The sequence below is a fragment of the Eretmochelys imbricata genome, chromosome 8 (genome assembly GCF_965152235.1).
Source record: "Eretmochelys imbricata isolate rEreImb1 chromosome 8, rEreImb1.hap1, whole genome shotgun sequence".
In the NCBI taxonomy this organism is placed as follows: Eukaryota; Metazoa; Chordata; order Testudines; family Cheloniidae; genus Eretmochelys; species Eretmochelys imbricata.
In genome coordinates, this window is record NC_135579.1 from 10,834,399 (window position 1) to 10,850,213 (window position 15,815).

The 15,815-nt window shown below is 40.9% G+C and overlaps 1 protein-coding gene across 1 annotated transcript in view; it reads left to right on the plus strand.

Annotated features, from left to right (window-relative positions):
* Window positions 1–985: 985 nt before the first annotated feature.
* Window positions 986–15,815, plus strand: part of TRPC7 (transient receptor potential cation channel subfamily C member 7) — a 121,090-nt gene continuing 106,260 nt past the window's right edge. Inside the window, exons 1-2 of the mRNA XM_077824683.1 lie at window positions 986–1,209; window positions 8,120–8,897. Coding sequence (XP_077680809.1) covers window positions 986–1,209; window positions 8,120–8,897 — 1,002 coding nt within the window. The remainder of the gene's footprint in view (window positions 1,210–8,119; window positions 8,898–15,815) is intronic.

Sequence of the window (15,815 nt, forward strand, 5' to 3'; positions counted from 1 at the left end):
CTGGTGCTGGTAATTGTTATGGTTTTCATGCAGGCTGTTCTTCATCTGTGAAGATTTTATATACGAATTGTTTCGTCTGTTGGTTGGTGAAGATGAAAGCCAACTACTGGATGGCATAACATTAAAGTAATTGTTTTGGGTGAAAAATCAAAGGACATAAGGCGCTGGAGATCTGACCTTTTTTCCCAGTAGAAAAAGTGGGTCTAAAGTGAATGACTGCTGTCTGTCTCTCAAACATGTCTAGGTCTGAGAGGAGAGTATATCCCTGGTCGAATAATTCCTATAAATGTGATTTCAAATGCAATGTTGGGTCTATATTTAAAGTAATCTGCGTAATTATATGGAGTCAATGCCCTTGTAACTATGACATACGAAATATCCCCGGGACAGAGAGTTGTATGTGACCTTGTGCGCTTAGCAATGGGCAGATCTTCAGGGAAGTTTTAGACTAGTCCCATCGGCGGTGTGTAGTGTCTCCCCCTGAAAGGTCGGACATTCTTTTATACGCCTCTCCCCACCATTTAGCACCACCTGGCAATACAACCTCCTCCCTAAGGCTCAAGACCTGGGGAAAAGCTGGTACAGATGCTCTGGCTCTGCACACTGCCTGGTTGGTGGCCTGATAGGGAACAGGGTAGACCTGCCATAAATATTTTGCAGATTCCCTCTTGCTCGGGCGCCGCTCCCTATGGCTCAGTAAATATCCCAACGCCGCCCAGCCTCCCTACATTTACACTGGTCTCTGGAAACAGGATTGACCGGACTTCTCCCAGGTGCTTAGTTAGCAAATCTATTCCCAATTCTAAACAGATCAACTCCAGGAGAAAAGCTGGCGAAAACCTCTTGTTAACCAATTAAATCTTTCCGAACATTGGAGGAGGGGGTGGGAGGGAGACGAGGATGTGGTGGCTCAGGTCCTCCTTGTAGGGCACTGACGGGCTTGGGAGAGACCCTGATCTTATTTCTCTGAGACTCGCACCGCTGCATGACCGAACTCGTCACGGCGATAGAGCAGCGACTGCATTCTGCATGTCATCTCCAGGAAGCCTTTAATCCCGGGTCTGTGAATGCAGAATCACTTGTAAAAGGATGTCGGTTTCTTTTGGACCAACTCAGTTTCCCCAATAACAAGGAGCGGGCTTCGAGGGCGTTGAAAGGGGCCAGGGCAGAGGACAGGGGCAAGATCGCGGGCTCGGAGCGCCGGGGACGGTTTCCTTTGTGGCGATGCCTTGTGAATGAGACGCCGGGAAAATGAGAAGAGCCTGGGACTCTGGAAGCGGAGCGGGCAGTCCCGGGTCACTTTAGGGGACCTTGATCTGGAGCGTTCCAGGCAGGGGGAGGTTCACGAGGCGAGACTGAAGTTGTAGCAGATGCTTCCCTGGTGGGACCAAGACGGGGAGGGAGCTTTTGGCGACAGTCGGGCGGTAGATTCGGGAGACGGACAGAGCCTCTCTCCGCCTGGCCCCCACCCGCTTGAATTAGCCCGCTGGGCTCAGGTGGGCTAGAAAACTTGCCGCGAAGGCTCCAGGCGTGGGGAGGGAAGCCTGGATGGAAAAGCGTGCAGGAGATCGCCAGGGCTTGACCGGGGGGGCTCTCCTGCCGCCTGTCTCTGGGATCCTGAGCCAGTCTGGCCCCGGGATCTTCCTCCAGTAAATGCATCCCTAATGGTCCCTGGGAAATTTCCCACCGCCCAGCGACAGGGATGGGGCTCTGTCTCGGAAGCTCAGCTGACTCTCGCAGCACCAGGGACAGAGCCGCGGAGCCAGCCGGCTCCCCGCCCCGCCGCTCCTGCCACTAACTAGCCAGCGGCTCCCAGCTCTGGTCCCGATTTCAGCACCATAGACAGCGCTTCACCGGCCGGACCGGCGACCATGCGGCCTCCTGCGCCTGCCGCTCAGCCCGGGACTGCAAACGTCTAGAGGGCAACGGACCCGGGCCCCTTGCGCTGCAAATAAGCTACTGATTCTCTGCTGTGTAGGGGATCCGCGGCGGATGGTGTGTTTTTTAAGTAGGTGAAACTAAACTTGCCTCCTCAGATTATTAGCTCTGGCCCAAATCCCGAGCTCCCAGTTACGCCCAGCGAAGTGGGGTTTTGTTGTTGTTTATTGAAACTCTGCAAGGAAGCCCTTTATATAAATCTGTTGGGGTTTTGTTGGGTTTTTTTTTTTTGGGGGGGGGGGCAATGTTAAATGTTTGGGTGTCAATTTAATTATATATTGATCATTGTTGCAAATCCATTTTAAATAGTCCGTCAGCGCTGGGTTTACCATGAACAGCGTGTTTTAGGTCTGCTCCCCTGGCTCTGGGTTGAGCTGCATGCCGTTGACACGTTAGAAAGAATTTCAGAGTAACATCTTCTGTATTCTCCACAGAATGCATCCGATGAAGTGAGCTGTAGCTCACCAAAGCTTATGCTCAAATAAATTTGTTAGTCTCTAAGGTGCCACAAGTCCTCCTTTTCTTGTTAGAAAGAATATGTATGCTATGGAAAAGGGGGAGACATACACACAATGCCAGGTGTGCTTAATTGAGAGTAGCCCTGTTGGAGCTGGTGGGTCTAAAGATGGGGTTCGCTGTCTTTTTTTTCGAGATTGTAAATCACTGTTAAGTAACGTTGCCAATTAAAGTAGGCTCAATCCGCGAACCAAGAATCAAGGCTTTGTATGCAGAGAGCTAGAAACTCGGTTCTGGAAGCCGGTAGAGTGGAATTGCTGCTTGGTGTAATCCAGAGTTATGCTGCCGCCTGCTGGGGAAAGAAAGAAAAATTATAAAAAGAAAAATTATAATAAATAATAAAAAATAGCAAAATTTGTGAATGAACATGTATATTGTTCACATGGCATATTATGGTTATGAGCTAAAGCTAATTCTGTGTGTTCTTCTACAGACAGGATAAATTATACTCAGAAAATTATGTTCCGGGACCAGGATTAGGGTTACACAACCATTCATTTTGAGAACTATTATTTTACTCAACGTTCAAAACACATGTTCCGCAAACACATTGTTTAACTGATACTAAACAGAGAATAGAGAGGGTCTGATGATCTGTACTTTACAATACAGAAAACTTTCACATGAGCCTGTCAAAAGATAGACAATATAAGAGTAACATAGGTTCCAAACAGCTTATTGGTACAAATATCCATCACATATTTTAGGAATCATTTCAATATGTATTTCCTTTAGTCATCCTTAGAGTTCTGTATGTAAAAAACAGAGTAGTAGATATAAGGATCAAAGCAAGAGAAAAAGAAATGAATGCAGGGATCAGTTCTATTATTTTTAATTATCTTTTACTCTAAAAGTAATGTGTATAGCTTTGGGTAGGAGTGGGTTATAAATGTTTGAGGTTTAGCTATATTAATTGAAACAAAGAAAGAAACAAAACAAAACAACAACAAAAGATTTCTGTAGATTTAAAAAATAATAATAATAATTGGGCAAAATCTTGGGGTCTTGATTTTGGTAAAATCCTATAGCCCAAGATTTTAAAAAAGTGAATTTTAAAAAAAAATGATTTTGGATGTGTGGGTGATTGGGTGCCCTACTTGATATTTCTTTCAAGGGGCCTGATTTTCACCCCAAATCACTAGTCGATTTAAAATATCTTGGCCATTGATGCCAATGCATAAAGGCTACACAATGTGGCATTCAGTACAGTATATGCACTCCTGACAACATATCTGGCAAACACTAAGTCCGGATGCTGTGCAGACTTGCACCCTAGCAATAATTTGGTCCTCTGAAACACAACAGTGATGCAAACATACATCAACCAATTGCCTTCAGGGTGAACTTCACCCCAGCATTCCATAAGAAACCCAGGGTAGTTCGTTTTTTGTAAGGGGTAATGGATGACAGAATCTGCTTCTCTGCTAAAACCAATGGGCAGGCTGCAGGGATGCCATATACCCTTTTCTTGGCTATTTTTCCAGCAACCATTTAGGGGTGATCCTTATTCATTAAGGTCTAGGCTTCTGGTTCTAAGAGTCCCTCCCCTGGCTTCCCAGCACCACTAGGCTGGACTATTTGAGCCTGGTGTCAAACATCCCTTCACCCTGCTCAAGGGCCATGGGTCATGTACTATGTTTGCTCCCCATCTTTACCCCCTTGCCACCAGCAGCAGCTGTATCATAGGTCTTACATGAACGGCCTTGTCGATGTGGATGAAGGTACTTCACCCTCATGGGTACATTTTCCAAAGGGATGAAGGCTGACTTCATTTTTTACCCATGCAGTTTGTATCTGCAAAACCAGTGCTGGAATTTTTGCAACCAGCTCAGTGAAGTCAGTTGCCAACCTCAGTAGAAGCATGTCTAGTCACCTGGATTGTACCTACGATCCAGTAATTAGAGGTATGAGCATTCAGAGTTGTGCTTGAAATATAGTCGCAGGTGCCGATTTAGTTTCTGCTCAGCACACCCACAAAAGGGAGGCAGCCTATTTCAAAGTTTGAACTTGAATGACCTTTTATCTTATTCATACCATAGGAGGGAATACTCTTGCTACTTCCCTGGCATGCTGCTTTGCTGGTTAATGCTGGAAAAGTTGCTATTTATTAAAACTAATATCCCAAATAATACTTAAGCTGTATATTCAGCAAATAGGAAGCAACTGAAAATGGACTCCAGTGAAACTTTTATCTTAGTCAACTTTCTACTTGATTAATGTTTCCTCTCTGGGATGATGGTGAAATATTTTTAAAAAGTGTTTTGTTAATGGAGATAAACCTGATATAAGAAAGCAAATAATATGGGGCAGGTTGGAAGTTGGAATACTGGAGAAGTCTCTGAAGCATTAGCAGACAAAATGGAGCACTTGTATACTTAAAATTCAGTCTGTGCTTCCATAAACGTATAATTTATCCCCTCATGCTTTCTCATACTGTGCCTTTAAGCCGTGATTCTGCTAAAAAATGTTGTCCCCCTTTTTTCCTTTTCTTTTAAATAAATGAAACATACGAAATTCTGCAGACAAATATTTTGGCGAAGAGCTTTTTTTCTGTCTTCTTTTCATTGCAGTCATTTCTTTATTGATTCACGTCTGTAGAGTCTCATTTCCTTCATTTTTGTTCATAGTTGCAATGTTTTGAATAGTGACATTTTTGGTTGTGTTTTTAATAGAACACAGTAGTGCATCAATTGTACTGAGACAGAGAGTGAACATTTTAAACAGGCCAAACAGAGTTTTAATGCTATTTTAGTGCCTATCTTTCCTGAATCCCTCTGAAAATAGCTGAAATCATTGCAGGAAAAGAGAAGTAGCAAGTTAGGGGCTGATCCTGCAGTTCTTCACTCCCATTACATCCCCGTTTTGAATTTCATTTTTGCCTAAACGAGGATTACAGAATGAGGCCCTAGAGCATAAAAGGTGCTTTTGAAAATGTCACCCCAGAAACTTAGATGCCTAAATTCCATTTTCAAAAATTATTTGGGCACTTAGTCACAGATCTTTAAAGATATTTAGGTGCCTAATTCCCACTGATATTTGGAGTTAGGAGCATGAATACCTTTGAGGATCTGGGCTGTAGGATCTTGTCTCATTGAAAGATAATGGGAGGTAGGTGCCAAGGATCTTTTGAAAATCCTATTAGTTTCTTTGGCATCTTTACCCAACCAAATAGCTCTAAAAATTGGCCCCTAAGTCATTTTTGAAAATGGGACTTAGGATCCTTAGGTCCATCTGGAAATTTTGCTCTAAATCTAAATTCCAAATGCCACTTCTATCTTTGCAGGTGTATTCTCACAGTGCAGCAATGTGGGAGCTGAATGTGTGTGCTCACACAGAGGGTACGGAATGGCATGGGCATGAGCTCTGTACAAACCCCATGTGTAGTGGCAGAAAGGAAGTGGGTGACAGGCAGGACACTGGCTGGAGTAGGCTACAATGTTAAGAACCACAAGTGCTTTGTGGGAGAGAATTCTTCTTAGCCCCTTACTCCCAGCACCCAGCCCAGCTAACCCAGTCCAACTGCTGGGTAGAGGACTTTAGCCTAAGCAAGCATCCCTATGTCAACATATAGAGTGAAACCCCGTAGTGCTTTAGGGACAAATCCCACAAAGTGCTGTGTATCTCCTCCAAAGTGCCAAGGGCTCTCAACTCCTAAGGACTTCCAGAGACGTTGTGGGTGGTCAACATCTTGCAGCAGCAGGCCCGTACTCAGGCAGAAATCCCCCTGGAGTCAGGATTTGGCCCAAGGTTTTGCCTTTCCACAGAAGATTTCTTTCCAAGGACATGGAATGTCAAAGGATGCATTCCTAGAAAAACACAATATTTTAATTGCAATCTCTGAGTTTGATCACTAGCTGTCTCAATAACATATGCAAATACAGTCATTTAAATGCAGAGCACCTTCAAACAAAAATGTTAAGATACCTGCAATCAAGTTACAATTACACTTTTTCAAGAGAACACATTACACAAGCTCAGTATGTATGATTAGTTTGAAAATTGTCTGTACAACTGGTGCAGAACAAGGCATCACGCAGAATCATGTGACATGGGTATGGCTGAGTTTCCAAGATCTTCTGTTATTACATATATATCTCTTTGCATTGTCACAATTCCATCATAATTCAGAGCTTAGGTCAAACATCATTGTAACTAACTTTTAAAATGTGAAGTGATAGCTGAGTTTTTCTTATGAAAGTATTCAAAGATAAGGGAATGATTTTCTATTTGTCCCACTATATGTAGAAAAATGATAAAGCAAGGAAGCTGAAATACTAATCTTCAGTGTTCATGAATAAGATTGGGGCCATAACTCATCAGAGGTGAAGGCTTCCATGAGTTAGAGTGCCTTCACCATAAATGTCATTTGTTCTGCTAATCCTTCTCTACAGTATTTTAAGGTGCTTAATTTTTTATATTAGTTATGTTTGGTGGGAAGTTTTATTTGAATAGTATTCTGCTTCTGCACCGACCATTCTTGCTGTTGATGTTAGAATGGAGTGGAAAACCGGTGTCTACTTTTAATTAGAGACAGTGAGAAAAAGCAATGTTATTGTTCATCATTTTGGAGAGTTACTTACTTATATATTATACGTATGTAAATAATTCTTGACCAAACCCTAACCTTCTTTCTCAGGCAAAACTCCAAGAACTGGGCCCTTGGTATATAGCCTTAGATTCGCTTTGCCAGTGTCTGGGGTGAAAAAAAGAGGACAAGAAAGACTATAGAGCAGCAGTTAGATAAGTTTATGAAGGATAGATCCATCAATAGCTATTAGTCAAGATGGTCAGGGACACAACCCTATGCTCTGGGTGTCCCTAAATCTCTGACTACTAGAAGCTGGGTCTGGATGACACTTATTAAAGTGCCCTGTTCTGTTCACTCCCTCTGAAGCAACTGGCACTGGCCACGGTTGGAAGACAGGATAATGGGCTAGATGGACCAGTGCTCTGACCCATATGGCCATTCTTATGTTCTTACTTTCTTTCTACCAATAGAATAACTAATTGTTCTCATTTGTGGATTGGGAAATAACATCAGGACTGATACTTTTTCTAAAAAACAAACAAACAATGAAACAAAAAAGCCCACAGGACAATAATAATTAAAAGACTATATAGGCCATAGTTTTTTTTTAAAAAACTGGAGACTAGATAATGGGCCAGCTCCTGCTAATACTGCTTCTGGCATTCCAAACCTCTGCCCTGCTTCCAACAGTACCATTTAAAAATGACAAATCAACCCAACAAATTTCCTGCCATGAAAATCTTTCTTCTTTTTTTCTTTATGTGAAACTCCTCCACACCAAACAAACAATTGCAGTGGATCCAATGCTGGGTGGGCAATATTCAGCCCTAGATCACTGACTGGCATGAAGGATGAATAGTGTGTTGCCAACAAAGCATCAACACTTGTTTTTTGGTTTCATCTACTTGTTATGTCTTGGGTAAAATTTTCAAAAGAGTCTAGGTGACTTAGGAGCCTAAGTTTTTGGCACTTATTCAGTAAAGTAATTTGCATTATCCGGCATGTATCCTAAACCATTTTAAACCATGTTAAATACAAGGTCTTATAACAATGGAACATTTTCAACATTATTTTCAGGTTACCTCAGGTTAAAAATGGCTGAGAGGATAATCAAGCTTCCTTCCTGTCTTTGTGCAGGTTGGGAAACAGCAACTCTAAAAACATGCATCGAAGGCACACAACCCTTCGGGAGAAAGGTCGGAGACAGGCTATCCGAGGCCCAGCCTACATGTTTAACGAGAAGGGCACCAGCCTGACCGCGGAGGAAGAACGCTTCCTGGATTCTGCGGAATATGGCAACATCCCCGTGGTGCGGAAAATGCTGGAGGAGTCCAAAACCCTGAACTTTAATTGTGTTGATTACATGGGACAGAATGCCTTGCAGTTAGCGGTGGGGAATGAGCATTTGGAAGTGACTGAACTCCTTCTGAAAAAGGAGAATCTGGCTCGAGTTGGAGATGCACTGCTGTTGGCCATCAGTAAGGGATATGTGCGCATTGTGGAAGCAATATTGAACCATCCAGCCTTTGCACAAGGGCAGCGTCTCACACTAAGCCCCCTTGAGCAGGAACTACGTGATGATGATTTTTATGCTTATGATGAAGATGGAACTCGGTTTTCTCATGACATCACCCCCATAATACTCGCTGCTCATTGCCAAGAGTATGAAATTGTTCATATCTTGCTTCTGAAAGGGGCACGGATAGAAAGGCCCCATGACTACTTCTGCAAGTGCAATGAATGTGCCGAGAAGCAGAGGAAAGATTCCTTCAGTCACTCTCGATCGAGAATGAATGCCTACAAAGGATTAGCAAGTGCCGCTTATTTGTCTCTTTCCAGTGAAGACCCCGTTCTTACTGCTTTAGAACTAAGCAATGAATTGGCAAGACTAGCCAACATTGAAACTGAATTTAAGGTAATTCAACCTACGAGGTTTTCCTTCATCTAAATGTGTTAATAGTGGCATATATTTTGCATATGAAAGAGTGTTGGTCAGAAAATCAGGGTTCAGAAAGCACATCATGAAAATTCAAAGCGAGGAATCAAATTCTAGGTCAGCCTCAGATTAAGGGAAATCTTGGTCAGTATTTAGATTCAAGTAGAGCTTCCATCAGAAATGTGAAATATGATACGTGCCTTTCAGAAGACAAAAATGCTACCAGTTCTCCTACCATTATGAGAAAAAACTCAAACTGAGATTTTTCCCCCCCTTTCTAGAAGTGACAATCCACTAGAATCTAAGAAGTGCTATTTTACTCTGAAAGCCAGGCATTAAAGTTCAAGTATTTACATATTAGGTGATTTACTGTGTTAGAGAGGACAACTGGAAAATCTGATTCACCCCTTCTCTCTTCACCAGCACCATGTTGTATTTAAAAAAGTGAGGGCAAAGCATCCATTTTAAGTCCCTACGGAAATGTCATTATCTCCTAAATTCCTACATATTTGCATAGAACTGGGCAAATCTTTTTCAGTAAATAGTATGGCTGGTGTAATGATAAGTATATTAAGCAACTAGTAAGTATTGGGGAACAAAAACTATTTCTGAATTTGGGTCAAATTTGGCCAATATTTGCGGTGAACATTTTTTTCAGAAATGTTGAAAAGCTTCATTTTGACATTTTCAAAATAAACCATTAAAACATTTTTGTTTGGAAATGACATTTTAGAAATGCAATTTCATTTAGGAAATGGCAGTTTGGAACAAAGTTTGAAACATTTTGTACAACCCAAACAAAAGATTTTTGGTTATTCATTTGGGTGAGCAGGGAAGAAAAAAAACAAAAAAAACAAAAATCAGTTTTGGGTCAAAACAAACCAATTTCCTCCCCAGATTTTTCAGTTCATTCACTGAACCAAAAAAGTAAATTATTAACTCATCTCTAATTTTGATGAGAGAGAGAGATAGCTAAACTTCATGCCTTGTATTCTTCTCAGTAGCCTATTTCAACTCTTTACCTGTCCATTTGCAACTGTTTTATCTTGTATAGGCATTAAGATATAGGTGAAAGGGCACAGGAGTTCTGAATATTCACAGCATTTAAAATGTGTTAACTACATATGATTGGTAACGTACTACTTCTGAAATTCATAACTCTCTGTTTTTGAAAGCTAAGATGAAGCCATCTTCACCTTTTAACATATTGTAAGAGAACCCCCAGCTACCCAGAACTTGTACATTGCACATCAGAACTTTATGGTGGCAGAAGGGTTGAAAGGTGGATTTTCCTGCTCCAAAAGCAAAAGCTCCTATCTCTTGTGCTGAAGGATGGTCTAACTTGTCTGGTAGCAATCTAAATCAGTGATTTCCACACAGAAGTGGATGGCCCAGTGGTTAGGGTGCTACTTCAGGACTTGGGAGACCCAGTTTCAATTGCCTGCTCTGCTACATCCTTCCTGTGTGTCTTTAGGCAAGTCACTTAGCCTCTGTGTGCCTCAGTTCCCCTCTGTAAAATGGGGACTTCCCCATCTTTCTGAGACGTTGTGAGAATAAAGATATTTAAAGAATGAGAAGCTCAGTTAACTACAGTGATGGGTGCCAGGTGAGTATCTTAGGTGTATATATAGAGGTTGGTTTATCAGATTAAGAATCCATTATAACTACTCTGATTCAAATTACAAAGGTGGCACATCAAGTACTTTTTACTCTTCAGATATTGCACTCTTAATTTTAAATCTTGAGATCTGCTTCTCTAGATGAAGAGTAGTCATGGGTGGGGTGGGGAACACAAGGAGGTAATTCTGAAAAGTTCCTCTAAGACTATTATATTTTGCTGCTTTGTAAACTTCTTAACTCTCTCTCCTGCAAGTTACTCAACATCACCATTATGAGGATGAGATTGTAAATGTCCTATGATATTTGCAACATTTTGCTAAATCAGTAGAGTGGTTCAAGAATTTGCGATCTTCCAGGCTAAAATAAATTGGGCATAAAAACTCAATTTCTATGGCCCAGTCACCAGTTTATGAAAGTTTTTTGGCTAATATACAGCTACAACTCTGGTCAGTAACAAAAATGCAATAAAAGTCTAGGTTGTCAGTAAATTGGGGTAGGATGCCAGCTAGGAATCCATTATTATTTTTAATTTGAAAAACCATTCAAGTGTTCAAGTATCGTTTTCAGAATTCCTCACCAGGCATTCTCTGAATTAGAAGTGACAAGAGCTATATATCTTTTCAAGAGTTGCCTTCTAAATTAACTAGGAACATTATTATACTGGCAAGATGACTGATCCCCCTTTCGAAATAAAATTAAGAGCCAGATCCTGCAAACTTTTACCCATGAGAATAAGGAATTGCAGGATCGGATTCCAACACAACAGTGTTAAAATGTAAAAAGGGAGATTTACTTGCACGGGGGTCCAGTCATGCAACACTTACTTGTGGAAGCAGTCCATACATAAGCAGTCCCATTAATTTCAATGAGACTACCTTCATGAGGAAAAACTGTAGGGTCAAACTCACAGTTAGCAGTATTAGTATCTCATTAATGTTCCAGCTCCCATCCAGGAGAAAATGGCATGTTATTTCATTTAAGGGGCATCAACATCTTTCAGCATTACATGGCTGGCAGCTCTGATAAGGCTCTCTATGCTTAACTGTAACTATATTTTTACCAGAACCTGGTTCTTGCTCTAGACCAACTCTACCACGTGAAGGAATCCTCCTGAAGTTACCAACAAAAAGGAGATAAGATACGACGGGGTTGGATACTTTAGAAACACCTGAGATTATGAGATAGCTATAGACAGACAGGGATATAAGGTGTTATGAAACTTTCCATCATCCCCACTCATGTTTGTTTGTGATGGGTTTCCCTTTCCTGTCTCTTTGTGGAAGGCCCTCTGAATCACATGGAAATATCTAGAAAACATTACTGATAGTTTATTTCACATTTCCATAATCTTTTAATTTAGCCTCTAGAGTCAGTACCACGCAAGGTTTCAAGGACTTCAAACATACGTATAATGTAGGAATCTATACATTTTCTCAATTTTCTTGCCTTAACCTTATAGATAGGACACACAATTAGGTACTAATAGAGCTAATTTTAAATGTTTACAGAAGGCAGCATTGGGATTTGTGAAAGAAGGTAAAAAAAGCTCCCACTTTCCATGGGTAACAGAAGAAATTTTTGATTGCTGAAAGTTTTTTTTTTTAAAAAAGGGTCCTGGTGAGACTCGTATACTGATAGCAAATCTACAAAATAATGAAATCAGGCAAGTTTTTAATAACATTTCTCAATCTTGGAAAAAAAGAATTGTTACTCAACTTTTGACTTTTTTTGCCAATATGGACATTCTGTACTTACGAACCATCTAAAATCCAAACTCCTTACCCTCTGGATTATTATTATATTCATACAACCTCAGTAGCACACTGTCTTGCAGAACATACTTGACAGTAGATGGAAACATTACCTCCAACTGAAGTGCATGATGTAACTTTTAAAGATGGTGGCAGGCAGATAATCAGCAGTGAGGTTATTTTTTCCTCCTTCTGAAGATTCTCAGCATAAGGAGATAATAAATATGTGCCTATTTTTACCTCTTTTCACTAAGTTTTCACAACACCAAGTATATTTTATACAATAATGGTATTCAGCATGTAAGATTAGCTCATAGCTGGGTGAGAATTTATTATCAATTCCCATTTACAACAATGGGAACTGCATGGCTAACTCTCAGCCAAATTTGCCTTAAATTACAATACACAGTGGGACACAGACAATAGATCAAACTGCAATGTGGCAGATTCACACTGTAGAGCAACTCTTTGGTCCCAGGGAGCCTACACATAGATTTGAGAGGACAAGCTCAGTCTCTGATAGCTACAGATGAAGTTATCTCATTCTTTGCATTTTACATACCTTCCATTGTCACTATAAACTCCCCCATTGAACTCTATGGGTTTTTTTTTTTAGTTTGGTTCACTAGCAAGACCAGGATAGTCTGTTGTCCTGTTGCTTCCTAGATATTAAGTAGAGGTATCAGAATGAAGATTTGCAGGAGGCAGATTGAAACTGACAGAACAATGAATAGTAATATACATACTGGCCCAGATATTCAGCTGATGTAAATCAATGTAGCTCCACTGAAGCCAATGGAAGTATATCAATTCACACCAGCTGAGGATCATGGCCACTAATTAGAATGAATGCAAATAGGATGGATCCAGCATTGCATCAGATGATATGGGAAGCGAGTGTCTGCCTCGCAAGGTTTATTGATGAATAAGGCCTGAAAAAAGACATGTGACAGATAGCAATATTAATGGTATTGGACTGCTTTTGTGTTTCATGACCTTTCTTAGGCTTATGCAGCTCCAATGTCTTGCAAAAAAAGCTCCCTTATTAATGCTAAAGGAAAAGAAAGCTGTTTGAGATGCAGCTGCATGGTTCTGAAATGAAATTACTGAATTAAGAAAAGCAAAATGTATGCAATGAAAATGTTAAACTGGTTGTTTGTACTGAAAATTCTCTTGCCTGCCTCGAGCAGGCTCACGCTGTAGTTCCATTAAAGGACTTGGTGACTAGCCTGGCAAGGAAAAAATCATTACAAATGTGGGTTTTTGAAAGTTTATGAAAGGTAGAAGTAGAGGGCTGAGTCACAGGGAGTGCTCGTGGGGCATTTATGCATGGTTTATAAGCAGATTTGGCAGGGGCGGGGAGAATATCACTCCTTCCAAGCAAAAGCTCTGTGAGCAAAGCATTCACGTTTGTATGCTTCAACAATCTAGAGCACATACCCCTTCTGGTCTGCTTCTGGGAGTAATTGAACTGACATCAGTGGGGCCGATACTGCATTGCCACGTGGCCACTTTATGTAAAAGCAGCAGCTCTCCCTCTGGGTTGTACCTCTACTATAGGGGCTTCCTCTGACAATGTAGTGATGGTGTAGCCAGTTCTCTATTGCCCTACTCTCATGGCTCGCAGGGTGGACGGCATGCTGGGGGCCCAGGTGGGCTGTGTGTAGCTGGAGCACTTGTTCTCTCTCTCTTCTCTGCTGATGCAACAGGGTTTTGTGGGGCCAAGCATGACTAAAAGCACCCCTGAGACTGCTCTAATTTATATCAGGTGCTGGATAAATTCAGAATTAGCTTCAGAATATGGTAAGGGCTAGGGTTGGGTTGATGCTTCCCTGGAGCCCTGCTATATGCTGAGACATGGAACCTCATGCTGCCTCTTATATCAAGTTACCTTTTAAGAGCTGAACTTCCCTCTAAGCAAAACACTTAATCGTTCTCTTATTTTAAAATGTTGATGCTCCTAGGTAGCTAACTACTCATAAATGAGCATCTTAACCAAAGAAAGGAAGAGGTTATAAATTATGTATCAAACTTTTAACTGGTTTATAATGTATTGCAGAATGAAGCCCTAAGATATCAAGAATTGCAAAAGCAAATCATTAAGAACAGCAAGTTACAACTTGCAGAATGATACTGTATAATGAGATTCCACCCTAGAATTTAGACACATTGCAGCTTAATATGTTATCAAACAGACCAAATTTTAATGTATTTAATTTGCATGGGTTTATATTATTTTGTATTAAGAATGCACTATAATTTATAACGTTAAATAGTAATCACATATACTGACAGTCTGGTACCGCTACTTACTCATGTTGAGAAATACTTTACTGTGAAGGTATTCCCATTTAAATGAAGGGTGGCAGCATGTGGCCTTTAGTCATAATAGGGAAAAATCTGTGCTAACCTACAGGCTACATCCTGCTTCTCTTATGCACGCAAGTAGTGCTGTTAAAGTCACTTCTAGCAAGAATAAAGTTTGCAGTATTTGTCCCATCCTGTGGATACAGGTCAATGGGAGTTGTACTCATGTACCTGAAAGCTGGATGTGTCTAGTGAAAACCGTTTTAAATGTCACCTTCATATAATGCAATATGTAAATTTCTTCACAAGTACCATCTGCAAGCAACAAGGTTGCTTTCTTAAATTGGAAAGTGGAATATTCAAGAGTAGAGTCCGTATAAAAATTGGCTATAGGCTCATCGATCTCTTTAGATGATTATATTTTAGCAAACATTTTGATGGCAATGCCCTTGTGGATAGCTTTGACATAAATATCAAACTCCTTTTATGCTACTGTATACAAGTTGTGAAAATGGTGAGGGAAATGCAACACAAACTGGCCTTTACCTAACTGTTTACTCTCTCTTCTCCTCTGGGATACCCTCTCCCCCTTTTCTTCTACTGAGATCCCATATTAAAGGCAGGTGTCTTTTAGATCACTGCATTCTCCCTAAATAGCATTCAAGCTGCATGCTTCGGAATCACTAAATGTCCTTTGTGATAAAGACAGCATCATCCAAATCATTCCATATAGCAATCCAAGCAAATTAAATTACAGGGTGGCAAAGGAGGATATGAAAAGATCTCACCAATCAGAAGTGTTATAATAAGCTCTCCATTCACATTGATTAAAATGTTACTGCAGATATGATCAAAGCCACCGTCTGGAACACACATGCTGTATGGTCCTTGTTTATTAATCCTGCCAGCGTTGTCAATTCCTCTACTTCAGTTAATACAGGAACATATTTTTCTTTAACTCATCCCCCACTGGCTTCCATTGCTGCTCTACCTGTTGCCCTGTATATTTACAGATCTTTGAAAAATAATGGAACAACTGTTCAGAAGGACCCAAACCCACAATCTAACTTTGCACCTGCTATTTTGGGCCTGGGACAGAGTCTTGTGAGTTCGAACATTTGCAGATGGCTGACTACCTGATTTGTGGGCTCCAATGACATTTGCAACAGCAAATCAAGTCATTGGACAGCCATGGCCATAGCCACAACAGGTGTAAATC